This window comes from Mizuhopecten yessoensis, unplaced genomic scaffold, assembly GCF_002113885.1.
Source record: "Mizuhopecten yessoensis strain PY_sf001 unplaced genomic scaffold, ASM211388v2 scaffold4411, whole genome shotgun sequence".
In the NCBI taxonomy this organism is placed as follows: Eukaryota; Metazoa; Mollusca; class Bivalvia; order Pectinida; family Pectinidae; genus Mizuhopecten; species Mizuhopecten yessoensis.
In genome coordinates, this window is record NW_018405533.1 from 562,116 (window position 1) to 584,859 (window position 22,744).

A 22,744-nucleotide genomic window follows, 5' to 3' on the forward strand; every position below is an offset into this window, starting at 1 on the left:
TTTGGGGTGGGGGTTCCAGTTTTCTTTACGTTTAGTTATCGCACTCTCTCAGCCCCTGTTGATGACTTTTTATAAAGAATATTTAGTTAGGATTTTGTTTGCTATTTTAAAGATATAGATCCCGACGGTGCATCAGCACAATAACTTTACAAAGCCACACCGTAGACAAAGGTTTAAGGTAGATAATGTAGGAGTACATAAAATAACAGGGAATAAACATGTTGCAATTTAAATGCTGGAAAGGAAAAAACAAAGTCTTAAGTATTACAATGTGCGGGTCAAATTTAATTGTTTTCTTTAGTGCTGCTTAAACAGAGGAAAAGGCGATATTAAGGGGGGTATGGGGATAATATTACTCGCTTAGTACAATTATGAAGTAGGCTTATGCATCGTAAGACCTTCTTCAAGTCAGTGGGAAGTGTACATGTAATATAAAAATATTATGTTTCTTTATAACTACAGGCCGGTGTAGCCACCAGGACAACCACCAAGTGTTACGCGCCATGCGCAAACCCAGTTCCGGTTCCGGGTAAATGCTGTCCGGTTTGCCAAAGTAAGTTCAATCAATTGATACATGTATTTTCAAATAATTAAAAATCATTCACGGTTATTTGTGTACCTTAATTGATATTTAATATATGGAATAAAGTCGTCAGTCACATTTGTGTCGTTCTATGAGTTCCACAAGCAATATCTATTTAAAGAATAAAATGCATACCTTTTCGAAACAAGTTGACACAACAAAACATTGGAAACTATCGTCAGTCATATTTCGTCAGGGTTTTTTTTTCACAAACAATTTTATATAATCGTATTTAATCCCCTGTCAAAAATGTTCCGACTCACACGTAGAAAGACAGCAGAAGGTAAAAGTGCCTAATAACTAATTGTTACGTCACAAAATTACAACGCTTGTTCATAGCAGGTCCTTAAATTCTTAAATTAGTATTTCATATAAACCGTGCAGACATTACTCCAAACTTTGAGGTAAAGGTTCACCTCCAGAACTGATAGTCCAATAGCAGAGTCAACCACTTTGTGACGTAATATCAGCATCAAATTTACAAAGTTTGGAAGAAACAAGAAAATGGTTGTCGAAGCGCTGGCAGACGTTAGAGTGCCCCCCCCNAAAAGGCAAGAAAACCCCCAAAACAACAAAATAAACAGAACAACAAACAATAGTTTAATTAATTAATTAAAATACTTTTAAGTATACAGGAGAAATTGAGTTTAAGATTGATTTTGTTGCAGTTTTAGAATATCTTGTCAACACACGCTTTATATGTGTATACAAATGACTTCAAGTGCCGTTCAAGACGATATGGTAGTAAATAAAGACAAATATTTGTGAAGGAAAATTGTAAGTTATACGAACAGTACATGGTAAATACACAGACCTCTGCTGTAAACATTTGTAAGTACAAGACTAATCCCTGTTTCCCTCGTCGGAGCACGCGTTTTATTGAAAGGTAAAACGTGTCTAATACATTTACAACGCACACAGAGCTTGTGACATTTGTAAGCAACATGTTTCCTCTCTCAAGAAGTATAATTTGTAAAATACAACGATTTTTATAGTTTGAAAAATGTGTTTTGAATACTTTGCATAACATTTCCATGCAATTTAAGAATGCTATACCACGTGTTTTAAACATTCATTGTGCCATATGGTCCTCGGACAGGTCCTCTTATCTGATAGATATGTCTACCAGGAACTTCATTTAAGCATTTACTTAATCAAATTTAAATGCTAAAGGGGCGAGTACAGTAGTTGGGAGTAGTCAGTATTTGGTTGTAAGAAAAATAAATGTCTAAAATCTCGGTTTTAAGACAGATATTCTCTAAATTATCGCTATCAGAAAATTATTGTCTTAAATCTCGGTTTTAAGCAAGAAAATGTCTAAAATCTCGGTTTTAAGAATGAAATTCTGTAAATGATCGATATCAGAAAATTAATGGCTAAAATCTCGGTTTTAAGAAAGAGAATGTCTAAAATCTTGCTTTTAAGCTAAATATTATCTAAAAGATCGGTTTTTAGAAAATTAATAGACCAGTTATAAGAAAGATAATGGCTAAGTGGTCGTTAGTTAGAAAGATAATGGCTAAGTGATTGCTAGTTAGAAAGATAATGGCTAAGTGATCGCTAGTTAGAAAGAAAATGGCTAAGTGATCACTAGTTAGAAAGATAATGGCTAAGTGATCGCTAGGAAGAAAGATAATGGCTAAGTGATCGCTAGGTAGAAATAGAATGGCTAAGTAAACGTTAGTTAGAAAGATTATGGCTAAGTGACAGCTAGTTAGAACGATAATGGCTAAGTGATCGCTAGGTAGAAAGATAATGACTAAGTGATCGCTAGGTAGAAAGATAATGACTAAGTGATCGCTAGGTAGAAAGATGTTGTTTTAATGCTCTGTCTTAAGGACCACAGCAACAACAAACACAACTTAAATCATAGAAACTCATACCTATATTGCACAAGGAAAAAGAATATTTTCAAATCAGATCCTTATGACGACCGTGAAACTTGCCAATAGTCTTGTCAACCCTCCTAATATTAAAAGAATTATGTTAGGGGTAATTAGAAAGGACAAATGAACGGTTCTGTAACGTCTTCATGTGTGTAATGTATGCTTGCATGCGTATATGTGTGTTCGAGGCGGTATGTTACTGTATTTGCCCCATTTAGGTAGCGCGAATCTGTTGCCGACTTTGGAGGGCTACTTCACTGAGTACCATGCCGATGACACTCAGTACAGTACTCTATCCGGTCAAGTTATGTTGACAACGGGTTAACCAGTTGTTGCGATTACCCGAAATGCTGTACGTTTTGCAAGGAATAACAACTACCAATTTAAAGGCTTAAAGTCCCTGGGGAAACAGAACCCTTTTTTCTCACTTGGGAGAACGTTCAACACTAATTCCAAAAATTAGATATTGGAAAGTGTAAACGAACAAATGTGTTATATTTATATGTGGCTGTAGAAATGAATGTTCCTGTGCCCGATTACAAAGAGAGTGAGATGGCGACATGATCGTTTACTATTTGACAAAATGCGTTCTCGTGATCGTTCATAAGAGGGACCGTTCTATAAATGGTAATAAGAAAGGACTTGGTCATAGTGTTATTGATAAGGAATATATATTTTGCTATAAACAAGGCTGACTATTGGTGATTTTGGTACGACAAGCAAGGCTGTTTGCCAGGGGCTATATCACGACAGGAGTGTCTGTGTTATCTGCTATAGTGTGTGTTCATGAGTGGGGTATCTGTATTTGAAAGTCATCTTCTCCTTACTACTACCATTAATATAGCTTTTTTTTCTCGAATACTTATTCCACAATTAGTATTTGAGTACAATAGTTTGTATGTGTGTTGTAGTGGATTTTTTTTTTAAATTCTATATTTAGGTTTCTTTGATAGCATTCCAGTGGTGTTTTTATAGACTAAAATAACGGCCCCCTTCAACTGACGTTTTCATTCACCATTATTCAATTTATTAGACACAGGAAAAAAAAACGTGGTCTCTATAAAGAATTTATCATATATGAATATGGATCTATTATGAGGTTCCACCAATTCAATAAAACGCCATGTTTTTGATGATCTGTCTTCTAAAAGTCTGTTTACCAAGCGTTTTCATGGACGGTTTAGTGTTTCATCTTGTCTGTCAAACTCTTTGAAAATGATTGATGCGCTATCTCATCAAAACGCTTAAATGATTGATTTTGTGCAAATATAAATTGATTTCGTTTTCTTTTGAGTTTTTATTGGACTATTTAAGTGGCATTTGAGACCGGAAGGCAAAGGTCTAAACTAAACCGCAATTTAATGTAAACATTATTACAAAAACGCCTGTTAAACAAATAAAACATAACCAATGTCCCGCTCTCTGTAAATTAGAAATGGTGTGTTCCACTCAGAATGTCTGTGTGTGGGAGAGTTTACATTGTAAACTTCTGATGCTTTTTAAACGTTACTTGCGCTTCAGTTACAGTCAACTGTTGTTGTTTTTATGGACTTTATACTGGCTTCAATAACAGAAAACTTGTTGTTTTTACACAACTATCATTGAGTTCAGTTTAAACAAATGATGATTTTACAGAAGCTACATTGAGTTCAGTTTAAACATCTGTTGGTTTTACAGAAGCTACATTGAGTTCAGTTTTAACAGCTGTTTTCCCTTTCTAAACACATTGCAGGGACTGTAGTTAGAGCTAATTGTTACCCAATAGTCTATATAAATTATAACTAGTCATTTTTGACTGTTTCTGGTTTTTTGTCCAATTTCGGCTGTAGGGGTGAAACAGTCAAAACTGTTTTCCCGGTCAGAGCGAACTGTTACCCGGCGCGAATTCGATGCGCAGAAATCCCCACTCGAGAGCCCCCTTCAAGCGTTTCGGTGACCGCGACTCAGTGTTGAAGCAATGGCAACATTGCATGCAGCATTGATACTAATATTTATTTGGTAATAAAACAATTGTTTCATGTTTATTTGGGGAACAGTCAAAACTATCATCCCTCGGTAGGGGGAAGCCCTGTGGAACTGTTTGCCCTTGGCCTAGCGGCCTCGGGCAAACAGTTCCCCAGGGCTTCCCCCTACCGAGGGATGATAGTTTTGACTGTTCCCCAAATAGCCATGAAACAATTGTATACTGTTATTGTAGTTGTTTACAAAAGTAACATGGAATTCAGTTAAAACAAGCCGGGACATACCAAATCCTTACAATGGTGCAGGTACTTGCTTAAAGTTCAGTATTTAGGGTGATGGCAACAGCTGGTTCACCCGTTAAATGTGACCCACATTTTCTAGTTATAAATTGTATAATGTAAAATACAATTTACATCTCTCAATTATGTACAAACGAGAATAACTGATTGAATCGCAATATATATGTAAGTAAAGAGTTATCGTTCTTTGCGGCGTATGCTATATGTATTTTATGTTTTGTTTTCTAGGGTTTTATTTACACGTAATAAAAATACCATCGAACCCACAACATTTCGTGATTTATGAGACTGTTACATTTGGCATAGTATTTCAGTAAGGTAGCACTCTTAAGTCAGCATCAGATCCGCGCTATCGCAAGGGGGCAAATACATTAACATACCCTGCCTCCATCACATATACACACAAGCACGCATACACTCCGCTCATTGAGGTACGTCCTTAAATGACATTAGTTGTTACAGGACGTTAAACAAAATAAGACCAAATTTATAAATAAATAGCGCACTCACATTTTAGTGCATTATCAAATTTTAACAGATTAGCACAACAATGTATTGTTGCACCCTCGACAAATGTAGTATATGGCGACTTAAAAAACCATGAATTAGTGCTATCATATTTACATGTATATATAAAAGTTATGTACAAAAAGTGCTGAAACAATACTACAGCTAAATTGTGTATGTTTACAGTATACCATGCATAAACAAATGGAAGAACGAAATAAACACAAATAGTCTTAATTTAAGTGCAGTATCGTTCTCGAGTTTGCCCGAGCTTGCCTATGGGAATTCACAAGCGTTTACAATAACTAGCACGATCTTGTCAATAAACCTAATACCGCACAGCTCACTGAGTTACGTGTGAGACCCCCATACCAAATCATTATCTCATTACCGGGCATTTTCTCAGACAATTAATTGCTAGGTGTAGGATGTTAAATGTTATTATATTACCATATAATAAGATGTTGAACAATTTTTCAAGAAGATGGCCATAAAACATATCTCTTATTATTTTGACAGCTTCGGCTGGCAAGCGCTTTATTGCATGTAAACGTTACTTTTACAACCATGAGTAATGAGGCTTTAGAGGAAATGAACTTGTTTATTTGTAGTTGTTTTTTCTATATATCATTCTCTGGCCATGTCCTACACAACTATTAATTAAATACGCTTCTAACAGTCCCACACAAATTAAATTTGTAATCAGTTTTAAATTATATATATACATGAACAGCCGGAGATGAAATTCCATAACAACCCGTTCCCCCATCCAGACCCTCTGGCAGAATAAGATGAGATAGAATCGCCATGTTGGTGTGAATATGTCATCTGAGCTAGTTTGATTAAAACGAAACGAAATATGTGTAACCAGTGTAATCTGTATGGAATCGACAAACAGATAGGCTGAAACCTTAGCCCTAGTATGCAATAACAGCAGCCCACCCATTAAAGTCAGATTCTGACGAAAGCTATTTGTAAGGAAACAATTAACGGACGAACCTGTCAATTTTCTAGCAAACGTTCTTCATTTCAATTTCGTTTTCGAAGGAGGCGAAGTCAGTAAACGATCCTTTGATATTTAACTACACTATGTTAATTGAATAGAACACTGTAAAATAAAAATAGTACTGCTTATTAAATCATCATACGTATTTGATATAGACTTGTTCGCTGAGAAAAATCAGTAAACATGTTGTTGACATCCAACTGTGGTTTAACATCTGATTATGATTTCACAAAATAAACATGTTACGTCCTTCACATAAGGAATCATCAGTATTCTTTTTACATCAGTCAATGTCCTTAAGATACCTATGTAAATGTAAGTAAAATGACTGAACAAAAGAAAAACATAAAGATTCTCAGATATGATCATATTCTTACATCGCCACACAGTGTTACCAATGCATCACTATCTGACACTCAGGTAATATCATCACAAACTTCTTACATCGCCAAACAGTGTTACCAATACACCACTATCTGACAATCAGGTAATATCATCCCAAACTTCTTACATCGCCACACAGTGTTACCCATACACCACTATCTGCCAATCAGGTAATATCATCACAAACTTCTTACATCGACACACAGTGTTACCAATACACCACTTTCTGACAATCAGGTAATATCATCACAAACTTCTTACATCGCAACACAGTGTCACCAATACACCACTTTCTGACACTCAGGTAATATCATCACAAACTTCTTACAGCGCAACACAGTGTCACCAACACACCACTTTCTGACACTAAGGTAATATCATCACAAACTTCTTACATCGCAACACAGTGTCACCAATACACCACTTTCTGACACTCAGGTAATATCATCACAAACTTCTTACAGCGCAACACAGTGTCACCAACACACCACTTTCTGACACTAAGGTAATATCATCACAAACTTCTTACATCGCAACACAGTGTCACCAATACACCACTTTCTGACACTCAGGTAATATCATTACAAACTTCTTACATCGCCACACAGTGTTACCAATGCATCACTATCTTACACTCAGGTAATATCATCACAAACTTCTTACAGCGCAACACAGTGTCACCAACACACCACTTTCTGACACTAAGGTAATATCATCACAAACTTCTTACATCGCAACACAGTGTCACCAATACACCACTTTCTGACACTCAGGTAATATCACCACAAACTTCTTACATCGCCACACAGTGTTATCAATACACCACTTTCTGACACTCAGGTAATATCATCACAAACTTCTTACATCGCCACACAGTGTTACCAATACACCACTAACTGACGATCGGGTCATATCATCACAAACAGGGTGCTGTAAGAACGGACCGATTATAGTAACGATATGTTATCTGGGATTCTTTATCTTTTTCTGTAAACATTAAGTACTACAAAACCTGAAACACACAATTATAGTGTATAGACGACAAATTCAATTTGAGTCATTCTAAGATTTTCGGGGAGGGGGACCTGCTGTACGCTATCGACTGCTCGATGTCATCTGCCTACTTAACAGACATTGGTAGAGCAAGACCTATCTGCGGCTGGGCCAAATATCACTAATTGAAATCTATATGAATTTCCTTTTCTTTCCTATCTATTATATTGTATCTGTTTTACTATCATTTCTAAATTCCAGACAACGTTAAATAACAAAAATGAATATGCTCTTTTATTGTCGGTAGTTACAGCCCTGTAATGAAAAAAAGGGGAGAAGGAATATGTACCTCTATTTTTGCGAGCCACAAGAAATGCTATACTTTACTAAAGTACACTAGAACTAAATCGGCCTCATTAGACTTTCTTGTGTTTCACTTTCACCCATTAAACCTATGCGTCGTCACTTGATGCGTAAACACATCGTGTTTTTCACCCGTTTAAGAAACCGTCTCTGTTGGCAATCACCACTATTTCCCGTGGATTCTACATAAATGTCCGTACACCGCCAGCCACTCGCTGTGTCTTGTAGGTGTAAGATAGGCATTTACATCGTTAGGTCTGCGTTAGTCACATCAATGTTGATCGGTATGTAATTATTATACCCTTTGTAACTATATCATCTTACAGGTAAAATGTGTCAAAGATCAAAGACCAAAAGTTCCGTAAAACTGCACTTATCTATTATATTGTCAACTAAAAGTGTGTGCGCTTTTATGGTGTAAGGTTTATTGAAATGGGTTTCATTTCACGCTGTGATAGACGTTGTCCTACATTATGTTTATCATTTTCAGGTTGTCAATATGATGGGAAAACGTATAATGAAGGTGATGTGTTTCCGCTGTCAACAGACTTGTGTACCAAGTGTTCCTGTAAGGTATGTGTCAGATGATAGGATTGGTTATTTTATTGTATTAATGTTTCTGATTAGTTGATTATTTTGATATGGATTTATTTCATTGTTAATGGGTTTTGTCTGGACAGCTTTGAATAGTTGACGCTTTTACAGATTAAGTACTTGTATTGGTGTGGACATATATGGAACATGTGATTGGCTAATATTAGTTTATCGATTTATTTGATTGGTTAGAATGTTGTAAATATCTTCACAACGTATCAGTTGACTATATCTAATAACTTTATTTGTCTGACTAAGGGTAATTTAATATTACTTTCATTTATTAATGATGATTAGCTATCGATTTGTGTTGAAATCAATGATTGGCTAATATTTATGCTATGTGTTATAATTAGCGATGTGATTGGCTAAATAATCAAGTAGTGTTTTTGTATATATTAAATGATCTTGTAAATATAAAAGTTTAAGTGGAAATCTTTTTTCTGTTTCTTTTTTCCTTCTTTTTTTTGCCTTTGTTTTTGCATTTCAAATATTGCGCTAACTTATGACTATACTAACTGGATATTCTATATATTGTTTTCTAAGGCATATATTAAGGGTGCAGTTTTAAGGGGGGAAATGAGTAATTCGCAAATGTGAGTGCGCTAGGATAAGGATGCTAAGTGTATTTGAAATTTGTGTATCATATGATGACAACATTTAATGAAGAACGATCTGTTTTGGTATTCATTCTACTGCAGAGGGAATTGTACCTGCTTTCAGTATCATTCAAATTCAACTCCTAAGTCTTGATTTTTTTTCTGAAATAATTTTAGGTATACCTAGATACATTTATATTTTAGTTGATGATAAAACTCACATCTGGATTCATAACAGAAATCAAAAGCAAATTCGGATTTCGATGATTCTTTATACATAGGCAAGCTTGTTAATATCTACGCTAATCAAAACACATTTGTCTTCGCAAATTAAAATGACAAGTTTAAGTACCTGTCTGTAAAAATGCCTCCTACACAATATAAAGATTAAACGAAATTATACCTTTATCTCACCTTGGTCCTGATCGCGCCCACGTGTCTTTATCGACCCGTCTGGTCGATCAGTCTGTCTGTGGGGATGTTACTGTTTTATAATTATCACAGATGACGCGAGACAATCGTTGGAATGTTAAATTTGGAATAAAACTCGTTACTGGTCGATAAAACTGTCGTACGAAGGTGTTTATACCAAATATAATTTGATACGGACAACGCAGGTAATGGGAATTTTGTTTAAGATGAAGTACATTCTGTTATATGACTAAAATTAAATTAAATTGATTATTTGGATTACTGTGAACAACTTTACTTAGTGCATCATTATACATGTATAAACAGTTATCTAACTGTCCTATAGTCAAAAGGTAATCGCACATCGATAACATTTTTTGTCACTTTAAATTCTGCAAAAAAAAGGTGGTTAATTTCTTTCGTGAATATTTCAAAACCGAACAAAAAGTATTTCTATTCTAGAATAAAGCATACTAAAATAATTAACAGTAACAAAACTATCTAGATTAAATTCTACTAATTGTCCAAATAGATGTTGGTCTGATTTGACGGACTATTACTAAGCCTGCAGTGATGAAATCGGAATACCAGGAGAAAGCCCACGTTGTCGGGCAGTGGACTCTTACCTTTTCACTTGTTATCGGTAAAACCCCGCCATCTTTGTGAAAGGCCGATTCGCTTTATCCACAGTGCCGACCGATCACTCCGTGCGCATTGTCTTCCTGTTTTATCATTCGTTCATGATTTTGCAGTAAGAATTTCACTTTGAAAACACATTGTCTGACTTCATTTTCCTGTAATGATATCGTTGTTTAGATTTTTCAAATAACATCATTACGTAAAATATGTAATTGACATGGTTTCGATTCGTCGTATAATTCTTAGAATTAAAGTGATTAAATTGTAGATAAGATCTAACTATAATTACAAAACAAATATATGATACGTAGCTTTAAATGCAGCGTCTTCATGACAAAGCTATATTCTGTGTGTTTTACGAAGTAAAGCTGAAGTATGTCAAATAAAAATAATGAATTAGGTTCAAATGAGAATTTGTGATAGCTAATACCATTATTAAATGTACATTTAAAAACACGGGGAATATCAAAAATATTGAAGTTAAAATGTTCACAATAAACCAATGTGTTCTTATAACAGTATTACTTTTCAAGCATTATTTATATTACATACTTTAACTTTCAGGTCAGAAGACACTCATTCGGGTGTAGTCAATTTTCAATTAACGTAAATGAGAAAAGGAATTCACTAATTACACTCTCGTGGGATATGTCACGAGAACCATTAGTTGTTTCTCTTTACTGGCATTTCTCTTGACATTTTTGTCTGCAGTCCGGACCGCGGGGGTCTGTTTTGTTAATTACAATAGACGCTATTGAAATCTGAAAATGAGCTCCCAGGGGTATTTGATTTATGCCGGAGTTTATTGTAGTGAGACAAAATTGGTTAAACTTATTTAAACCCAAGTAGTAACTAGATCACTAATCTACCCCTATATCTATCATTTCTTTGCGAGAACGTCAAGACGTTTTGTTCTCTCCTATTACGAGGACACATTCGTCATTTGATATACACCTATCTAATATGGGGCCATCCCAAGGTGCATTTTTATCCCGCCATTGAGTATTTTTCTATAGATTTGAGAAAGTCAATTGTGTTAAGTTAAACATGTCTTCAAACCAAACCAGACGACATTTTATTCCACATAAAAAATAAATCTTTTCTATATTTCATAAGTTCAATTATACGTTTATTACATACTTAAAGGTCAAACCTATGGATCCTTTTAACAATCCTTGTAAAATTTGAGAAGCTCCTAATCTTCGATGACTTTCATTTTTTCTTTTTAAATGAGATTTTTAGTAATAGATGTTTCGATAACTTTGCTAACAGCAACATTAGACAGTATTGAAATAGACTACACATCGTAAATAATTGTTTGCCTCTTTTTATGACGTCACGGCAAACGACATACACAAACTTTGAAGTGGCTGGTTGAGTTGGGATTCATGGTTTTTGCGTTTCTTTGTATCGATTTTGTCTTTTTTTTCCCGCGTGTGTTGACGCTGTGGCATTTTCATTTTTTGTCTTTGTACGTTCCTTTCGTGGTAAATTTTGTACTTGTTTGTACTGCTCACTCTATGGTACATATTGAACTTTTTTGTTAATTTTGTGCTATGTACAAAAAGTAACATGTATGTTAAAGCTTTGGTAGGTATTTGTATGTTAATCCTGTGATATCGAAATTAACCAGTACTTAAATGTTTGAAATTCTTAAATTAAGGATTTGTTTTTACCTCTCCTTCTGTGTCAGTAGTTTAGGCCTATTTGTTTCCATGTGTTTGACCGATGAGTCCTAGAAGGAGGATCAGCTGTATGACACAGTGTAACTAGGTTTTGGCTTTCTGTATCAATTAGTTCAGGGTGCAATCAACTGTGTGTGTGTGTGTGTTACGTTCATCTGTGCAGGTTGTTGTGGGCGTGTTATATATTTTATGGTATTTTGACACTGTTTTGAAGTCATCTCTGTTCTTGTGTTTGCTTCTTTGTGTTAGTCTTACATTTAATTCTCTCTTTTTTCTGTTATTTGATTTGCTTTTCAACTGATATGGAAGAATATTCTCCAATATCGTGACGGTTGCGGCTGTAAGACCTGGTTACTGCTTGTAATGTTCACATCCATATGATCAAAATGTTCTGATATGTCATTCCAGAATGGAACGGTCAGCTGTGAGAAGGAGACCTGTCCGGTTTTGAATTGTCCGAAGAATGTAATTTGGCAGCCTCCAGGTTCCTGTTGTAAGGTTTGCAAAGGTCAGTAGTGTTCGAAATCAGAACGCAAAAAGGTAGAAGTTAAACCAAAAGAAGTAACGAATGTCATAATATCATAAATGTATATATGTAGGTTCGCAGCAAGGAATGGGACTGTTACATCTAATTGCATGTCTTAAGAAGCGAGTTATGTGGATCTAATGCAGAATCAGGGTTTTCTTCTATGTCTCCTCCTTAGGAAATGTGGAAGAAATCAAGTTTTGATCTGCTGTCTTCATTGCACAACTTGGCATATATCGATTTCTTTTTTTCATTCCCTACTCTTTCTTTCTGGCGGTGTCTCTCTAGACACCTGCGTTTATTTGACCTTAGCTATGGCTAGGACAGCAAACCTCAAACCAACATACATAGTGTGGCTGTCGAGAAGTTGTAAAATCGATCTTTCCATACACATTTCGAAAAATATTTCTCCGTTAAAAAAAACACCAAAACGAAGCTCAATATTTCAATTCTTTGTTTTTACAAACTACTCTGGAAATCAAGATGGAATCGCGTACAAAACAAGCATAACATTGTCATGTTCGAAAATGAAGGTCTATATTCTTGTCCTTGCAATATTTTCTGGATAAAAATTTCCTCTGGTGAGGTGAATAGTGTTCAACTGCTTTATCAACATGTTTATTATAATGCTTAACAGTCAATGAAATGGCATGTGAACTAGGACGCATAACGACTAAAGTTCTTTATGATATCTTTGTACGGAAAGATAGTTGTATGTCAAAATTGAAAAGCTCCCGATCACTTCCACAAAATAGGAATAATCAACTGGTAAGGATTTCTATAAATGTTGGACTATGAATGAAAAAAACTGAGATGTTATTTGAGAGTTTATTAACACAGTCATTCTTCCATTTACATCTACAAGTGCGTGACGTAGATGTACTTTACCTATTTACCCCTTCGACGTTAATTATTTAGTACAATACATTCATTTCTAAATGCAGTACGTTAGGAATAACGTGAGTCAGATATGAGCTTTGCACAGACTATCATATATTGTCCAAAAAGAACGAAAGAAACATCATTATTTTTAAAATGATTTTACCCCGAAGACTATTTAACGTAACACATCAAAGCTGGTATTGTCCAAAATGACAATGGAAACTGAGGTGGCCTTGTATCAACTGTTAATTGAATGTTGTACAAAATCCTTAACAAGCATTGTTGTCTTAAAAAGAAAAGCTAAAGCCTAATCTGAAATAGTTTTTGTCATGTCAGTTGTCTTTAGATTATCATTTTAGTTACAAACATAATCTTTTCAATTTGTATATTATGTAAAATTGCAATAAGAAATCAAATAAAAATGTTATAGGAATGTATCAATGATAGTTCAGGCTTACCATGTAAAATGTAAGATAAATATGCCTGATTTACTCCAACAAATATCAGTGGATATTGATTTCTACAGGTAATCCTTGTAAAGTACAAGCCACCTCTAATATCACAATCACTGGCATATCTGAGGTCTTACACACATCTTTAGGTGATTAAACAAAACCCTGTCTGTACATGGAAAAACAATCCCAAACGAGCGATCAATATTACTTATTATTTATATTATTGTTGTTATTATTTGTTATCAACAAATTAGATTTTAATGAAGTAGTCAAAAACAATCCCAAAACGAGTGATCAATGAAACCTATTATTGATAATGTCATTATTTGTTATCAACAAATTCGATTTGAATAAATATTAATCAAACTTGGGATAGAAGTTTAGACGAAGATTCTTAAATAAAATGAAATTTATTCGTGTAATACAATTTAAAGATAAACTTCGGGTTTATATTATTATAATAGAAGAAAATGACTTTTTAGTAAGCATACACATTTATGACCAGAAGGGCACTGTAAGGATGTTCTTATTGTTGTTTCATGTTATGTACCCTGGCATCTTAAAAACCTTTCTCAACTTTAAGACTCTTATGTGTAAATACCTTTTTACACATATTTATCAAAATCTATCTTGTCATTTTTTTCTGAATCTGTAGTGGCGTCTGACTCATAAATATCCAAAATCTTATCTTAATAAACGATATGTGATGAAACTTAACATAAAGTTTACAAACTACTTGTTGAAAATTTCGTCTTGAGAAAAAATATCGAGGGTACCACTGATAGGACCTTTCGAACTGCGTCTAATCATAATTCGAGAAATTTTGACTTTAGGCACTAAAACCTACTAAATCTTATCTTCATACGAACACCGCAAAATACAAAAATCTTTTCAAACCATGTCTTGTCAATGAACGAGAAACATAGGGTGAGAATGATGGATTGGTGTGGTGATAACGTCTAAGTTCGTACTTCAGTTTTTATACAACACTCATGCATCTCTCGTACGTGCAAATGCACGTCCTGTGGTGCTCCTCCGCTACGTTCTCACCTATATTTACTACATGAGGAATGGTCATAACACTTTATCTGCAACATCTGCTGGCAAAGGTTTATAACAGATTTGAAGTACAATGCATATGCATGTGTTTCTTATGGTTCAACGGACGAATTTACACTTGAACTCAGCTAGAGTTTGTTACGAAAAACGTGTTTCTTAAAAAAACATATTAAATTATGTACTACTCTTAATACAATCTATGTAGAAGCCGGTAAGCGCCAAGTATAGAATCACTAATAATAATAATGATAAAATAACTTAATTAAGTTAAATGATTCGAGCATTGGATAAAAAACCCATTTCTCATAAGTGTTATGAAATCTTGTGAAATAAATAAACCCACTCCATCTCGATGTGTTTTTTAGTCCAGACGATCGGATTTTGCCGAACTGTGGTATATTTTTTGCCAGTTAAATGCGGCTGACATAATGTTTCAATAATGAGCCATGAATTTGTTTCTTGTGCGCACATTTTCTTCATAATGAATTCGTAACAGCACAGAATCCGTAAAGAAGAAATATACTGTTGTTATCATGGTAAATTGTTCATCTATGGTTTTCGTTGTTGGTTATTATCAAATAAATGTTTATCGCGGGTAAGGTCGTTGTAGATTGAGTGTTGTTCCTTTAAATGAAAGGCGGCAATAAAAACGATATCTGCAATCCATGATATTATATAGATTTGATAACATTTTGGCAGGCTCGAGCTCAGTAAAATATGTTTTTAACTATACTAAGCAATTTCAAATTCCAGCAATCGATTCTAAAGTGGTGTCCTACACACAGAGATAGTTAAGTTTTAAAAATGAGATTTACATAAATACAAGTATGAAATGAAATCATCACGGGCTGAGGTCAATATTTAGATGTTATGCACACATACAATGTTAGTAAAACAGTCTTTTACGTTTGTAAACTCAAAATTAATATGACGTCAAAATTTTGTCATGTGACGTCATTATCTGTTTGCAAACCAATCAAGATACATTGAGAGTGGGCGTTATATTTCAACTTTGTATTTTCAGGTCAAAGGAGGATATTCAATTTACCCGGTGGGAAATGTTTCTTTCAATATAAAATCTACAAAAGTGGGGAGACATTTCGACCTGGAAATTGTACAAGCTGTCTCTGTGTGGTCAGTATGATCAATAATTTATGATCAATAAATGAAATTGATAATCCAAAATATATGTCCTTTAAAACTTAGATAGAGAAGTATGATATCCTTTAAAAATCTGTGGTTATTTAAAATTACGAGAGGGGAGTTTAAATAAGAAATGATAGTGAAGTCTGTGTGTGACGTCAATACTTTAATTGATTGTTTCATTAATAAACGGACGTATTATAGAGGTTTTGTTTTAACTGATTAACTTATTTAATATGATGAGAATAAGGCAGGATCAAACCATTTTTAGAGTAAAAGATAAAGGGAAATGCTTCACAGAAAAACATAGTCGCACTAAATAACCCAGCGTCTGCTATAGTTTAGCTTTAAAGCAAAATATATGAAATCTTTTCGCACGACCTAACACATTTAAGACATACTTTAAAACAATTACTCTTTCTGAAGTGTATTTTGAAAGATGTTTTACATAATATTTAATTAAGTTTGATAGATAGTGATGTACTTTCTCACTGGATACATCATTTTATGAAATTCTTTTCAAGAAAAACACCCAGATTTACTTTGAGCTTTTGATTTATGTTAGTTCGACATGTTGAACTTTAAAGTAATGCTTTGATGGATTTTAAGTGGTGTTTGTTGTTCGTCATGTCTGTCCAATGGTTCTGACGCCATGATGTCACATTAACATACACCGAATTCCGTAATAATCTTTGTAACTCCTTGCATAAAGAAATCAGTTTAATTAGCGAAGAACAAAGAGGTGAGGATTGTTTTAACATCAAGCAAGAAAATATGCAACGCTACAGTGTTTAAAGATGTTTTTGTAGTTTTCCTTATATTCTGCAAAAGTTTTCAAAGTAAAAATCGTAAAAATTAGGGGAAAATGTAAGCAAAGAAAATATTTACGTGAAGATCGTTAATAAAGTACAACGAAAATAGGACCAAGTGTTCCGGAAGGATAATCGTAAATAGAACTTTTAGCACGTAAAATATTTGGAGGAGGGATTAGAAACAAAGAAAATAAATTTTGTAATATAATATTAACAAAATGTTGCAGTTAAAATGCTCATTTTTTAAAATTTATGACGTCACTTCCGTTACAGGACGGAACATTTATTTGTGATCGGGAGACATGTCCGCCACTTCCTTGCCCCCTAGAAAAAACTGTTCAGAGGGAAAACTCGTGTTGTCGAGTTTGTCCTGACAAACAGACGTGCGACTACAAGAACAGAACATATATGGTAAGTTTGTTCAATCATAGATATAAAAGCATGATCAGGTGATAGAAAGACCTCTAATTGTGTAGCTATCACTGGTGAATCCTAGGATGACGAAACATCTGTATGGTGCAGAGTAATTCATTGTTTTCATTCTGTATCAATTGTCAAATTGTATTGGTGCAGTCATATGTTTGTGTCTTCCATGTAAAACTGTTGGAAAACATTCTGGTCGTATATGCTATACTCCTGTAATCGGTTTCTTGTGACAAAAGTAACACAATTTTTTAAAAACATGCATCAAATATAGTCAACAGGATGTTTCTAAGCAGAAGGTCATTGCTCTGTGTTCAAAGGAATGATGCACTTTTTACGCTGCACTGGATAATTGTGTATACATTATTGATAGCAAGATTTCTTTACATCATGTTAGCTTAGAACTTAAGCCTATGCCTGCTTGTGAAAATATAAATGCCAGTTTGGATTGCACGTGCTTTACTGATTTGTGCAGTCGAAAAGCGCACATAGATCAATGTTAAGACTATGCCAGATGGTGTTTCATTAACTACCGGAAATTTCTTAAATCGCTGTAAAAAGTCCAATATTACAATCGAATTATCTAATGATCGGTTTATAAGTTGATAAAAAAATACACATGCGCCCCATGCGGAGAGGGAACGTTTAACCAGACTGTTGGCTCATAAACACATTAGGACTCGAGTAAAACATGTAAGGTCGTGTTATTTCTTTTTATTTCGAAACCATAATGTGATCATGCACGTGTACATGTTTTAAATATTGACTTTTACACAAAGTTTAGATCGATTTCTAGGAGATTTATCTTTGTAATCAATGTTTATATATATGTACTGTAGAAAACCATGTAGTGGCTCAATCTAGCTTGACAGAGCGTTATATAAACTGTTGTTTAATCTCGGAACAAGGTTAAACTGTACATTACTATATGTTATATATATATATGTACTGTAGAACACCGTGGAGTGGCTTAATCTAGCTTGACAGAGCGTTATATAAACTGTTGTTTAATCTCAGAACAAGGTTAGACTGTACAATACTATATGTTTTATATATATGTGTACTGTAGAACACCGTAGAGTGGCTTAATCTAGCTTGACAGAGCGTTACATAAACTGTTGTTTTATAATAATAATAATATTGATTTGAGTGCCTTGATGTTGTTCGGTTATGTCTCTGGAGCCTCGATTTCGTTATGATCTTTTCCATGTATTTATACGAAGCAAGCAGGACAACGTTTCCTAATCTATTTACGTTGAACTAAACATAACCTCTGTTGAAATTACAGCACGAACAACAATGGCGGCCAAACGTATGCACTGCATGTTCCTGTGATGACGGCTCAACAAGGTGTCACGTGCAAAATTGTCGGAATTCCGTCTGGTGTCCCTCGGTAAGTCTCATGACATTCCGTATCGGTCATTGACGTATCATACGTGCTTTTGTATGTACAGGTGGTCGTACGTATTTTACAAATGATTGATCTGTGCGACTGAGCAACGGCAATGTAGCTAGCTTTTGACGCGAAAAGAACAACCCACCAGCCGATACATATAAATCTATGTACGGGTAATTACCCCCGTTACAGTGGAACATCGTAATGAAAAAAGTAATTAGGAAGGCGTCATAATCATGTAAATATTACAGCCGCTCTTTTATCGTTGTCGAGTTTATTTACTTAGCACTTCAGCCATTGCCATTAATAAATAACAGAAATCCCTGACGCTAACCGATCGGGACTCGAGAGCAATAAACGATGACAACATTTTGAAACATTAATTTCGCGTTTCTATTACCTGATTGAGTACGAGTGTATAAACAGACTGATTTAATGTATGTTTTGAACATTCTAAATGTTCCAGTCTATGCATGTGCGAAATACCGAAACTGAACATGGCAAGATTTGTTGAGATGCTGGTGCTGTTAGTAGGCAATAAAATGAGTTATATCACTACAGAATCTGGTGTACTTATTTCTGAAATCTTGTGCCTTCCTTGGTAATAGTTTGATTATAGATAGGAGCGAAATATGTATGGGAAGATATGGAGAACCGCACTTATCTGGTTTATTATTAGCAACGTACAAGTAAGCGAACCTTTATTACCATACAAATCAGTCTCCGAAGATTTATGTCAATACTTCATTATAATAAAGATAAATAACTCGATGGTAATTTTTCCCAGAATAAGAGAAAGAATAAAGTCAGTATTAAATATAAATAAGAACATATGGTTACCTTCATTATGATGTAGATATTTTTTCTAATGATTTTTTTTACAAAGATATAAAGCTTTACGTTTATTTCTTAAGTATTAATGGATTTAAAAGCATTCTATTAATATCACCAAATGCGGTGCAAAAATATTAGAAAACATTTTTGAACATACTTTAGGCCCATGATACATAGCTGTTTAAAATTAATCATTTAGTCGAAACACTATTATATCTGTCACGATATGTAAACTGTTAATTGGATTAATTTAAAGGTAAGACTACTCGTCGAGTCAAGGTGAATTCTGAGATCCCTTTTATTCGAAAGTACATATGTCCTAAAGATTATGAAGACACCAAATGACATCAGTTTACAGTTTGACATGTAGATGTACAACGTGTATAGAAATGCTAATATATGCTTCTGGTCATGTGCTATTACCTTAACGCATAACAATATAAAAATCCCGGAACGAGTTCTTCAAACTACTAAATAAAAAAAACCCAGAGAGAACCATATTGACATATTAATAAGTAAAACCTTTATATTACGTAATTTGTTAGGTGAAAATCCACATAAGATACTTTTTTCAATCACATCATATAGCTCATTTCGATTCCCTTGACGTGCATGACTTTTGATAACCGTGATTAAAAATAATATAATTATAGCAAATTCAGCTTTAAGTGAGTAACCTTAAAGGTAAACCTCAAGTTCATCTTCAAATGTGATAAGACCATTATGATAGATATTCGGGTGGTCGGGTGGCGCAGTAGATACAAACATCGCTTTTCACTATGACGGCCTTTGGTTCGACTCTCCGATTGGACGTGAAAATGGATTGGTTATCTGCCCGACCCCGTCGGTGTTCATCCGGACAAACAAAAGTGATTTATATAACTTAAAAAATAGACTTGTATAGTAATTGTTGTAAAATAAATAAAGTTTGTATTTTGACAGCTTTACTGTCGGTGGAATAGCTGATTCTACTCGAGACAACAGCAAACAACAGTATTTCCATAGGAGGTTGTTGACAGCATTCCGATTGTATCACACGTATTATCTCATCATAGTATACTCAAGTTCCCATTTAATTTCATGTTTTGCCGATTAAAACCAGATTTGTTTTCCAAATTTTTTGTGTTAAGTACTTATTTTACCTTTCAGTGTAGAACGAGCCTGTCGACATTAACTTCTTTATTTATTTAAGCTGTTGGAAAAGCATTTGGGGTGTTGTGTTTCTCATTAATGCACAAATGATTGACGTTACTCGTGTACAACAAGAGAAGTCCACTGGAGATTTATTTGAAACTGATGAAACCATTTGTCTGTCTGAAATCGCGTAAACATGATGAAATATAGCAGATTGTCTGCGATTTAATCAATTTCCCTCCCAATTAAATACCTTGCTCATCATGCCTGTGTTTCCAGACAGACGTTAACGCCAGGTATATTTGCTATCAGTCATCACAACTTCAATGCTAAACATTTCAAGAGTTTGCATAACATTTTAGAGATTTTTATCGAATGAGGTACTTCGTAGTAAAAAAATCTATATAGTAAATAGCATTAATTTCTCTAGTTGTTAAATATGATAGGTTGGAGACTTGAACACTCAGCCTCCGCTATCAAATATGTCCAAGTTAGTCCCCGAGGCTCTAAAAACATCCCCGAATGAGGATCGTCAAGGCATTGCTCTTCAGTTCAAGTGGATACCCAGAGCAGAACGGGATAGATAGGGATATAATGGAAGGCTATGGCATGAGAAATGATGTTTGTCTTATTGATGTATTTAAAACTGTCTCCTTGGTAGGTTTGTGGGATTCCGGTTCATCCTTCATGGTAATTAGAACGGTGCCAACATGATGACGCGAACTAAAAGCTTTTAATCAATTTAACCTATTTATTTATCTCATTTGAAAAATGAGGAAATACGGAAATAAATTCATTTTATTCATTCATACGTCATTTTGTTCGCGAGATCACTACATGTATTTCATAACTGATTTAATGTCGGTTATAACACAAACTAAAAAACAAAAAACAAAACAAAAACAGGTGGATTGTTGTCCGAAGATTTCACATTCCTTTGAACACTGCGAAGTCTGAATCAGAGAGATGTGCTATTGAGAATCAATGTTCCTTTGAACACTGCGGAAGTCTGTATCAGAGAGATGTGCTATTGAGAATCATCAATGTACCTCTTTCGTCGATTTTTCTATATGTTTGCCATAACTTAAATCATGATACTGAAACAATGCGTTGTTTATGAAATAACTTAAATGTAAGGGTAATGCGAGACTGGAGCTATTCAATACAAATCGCACTTGGTACCCGGTCCACATCTACATGTTGTTTTTCTAAAACAGAATGTTTGTTTATTACTAGTGTTTATGTCCAGATGGCCAACAGTTGAATATTTATTTTCTTTTGGTACAATAAAGTAATTTTGATTAATACATATCATGTTTCTATAAATATATAAATATAAATAAATGAAGAATCTCCTAGTAGAGATGAAAGTACTAAAGACTCGTTGTTGAGATTATTTCTTTTTATATTATTTCTTCGTCCGTAAGGATCATTATTCTGCTTTTATAATATATAAATATATATATACAGCTATTTCTGTGAGGTATATGTAGATGCATATACATGTTGTTGAGGGTTGCCAGACTAGGTTCTGTACGGAACTTACTGCCATCTCCTGTTACAGTACATGCCAATTATTTCCGCGAGGGGATTTGGTTCGCAAAAACAATCTCTTCCTTGATTTATGTACGCTGTGATAAAATGAACACATTTTACGTAATACTGTTATTTTAAAATTTGAGTAATCCAAATCAACATAAAGTTATAAAATGTGAAAATAAATGGTATTAAAGTTTTTATATATCTAGGTTTATGATATATATCCGCTGTTGGAATATTTTTTTAACTTTCTGGTGTTGTGTGCGCGGGATTTCCTGGGGGGAAGAATGTACACACGCACAAGTAACAGACTTGAGATTATTACACGTCTTTTAAATGTTAAATTATGCGGTTACTTAGCTTTGATATCTTGCTGTTTGTTCCAGTTCCAATTTTGCCGATGCTTGGCTAACAAAAGAATTTTTCTAGCATAATATACATATTTAATTAAAATTATACTGTTTTCATTTCAGGGCTACCGGTTGAAGTATGTTGACGGTGAATGCTGTCCACGGTGCACTGAAGGTAATATATAATGATAATTGGTTGACGTCACACTCTTAACTAATTGGGTACTTGTTGTCATGATCCAACAGTATCACTGGTACTGAAATCGTTAAAAATCCCATA

The 22,744-nt window shown here is 34.4% G+C and overlaps 1 protein-coding gene across 1 annotated transcript in view; it reads left to right on the plus strand.

Annotated features, from left to right (window-relative positions):
• Positions 1 to 22,744, plus strand: part of LOC110448978 (BMP-binding endothelial regulator protein-like) — a 115,176-nt gene that overhangs the window by 79,036 nt on the left and 13,396 nt on the right. The window contains exons 4-10 of the mRNA XM_021495533.1: positions 463 to 553; positions 8,474 to 8,556; positions 12,320 to 12,419; positions 15,858 to 15,967; positions 17,062 to 17,199; positions 18,500 to 18,604; positions 22,588 to 22,639. Coding sequence (XP_021351208.1) covers positions 463 to 553; positions 8,474 to 8,556; positions 12,320 to 12,419; positions 15,858 to 15,967; positions 17,062 to 17,199; positions 18,500 to 18,604; positions 22,588 to 22,639 — 679 coding nt within the window. The remainder of the gene's footprint in view (positions 1 to 462; positions 554 to 8,473; positions 8,557 to 12,319; positions 12,420 to 15,857; positions 15,968 to 17,061; positions 17,200 to 18,499; positions 18,605 to 22,587; positions 22,640 to 22,744) is intronic.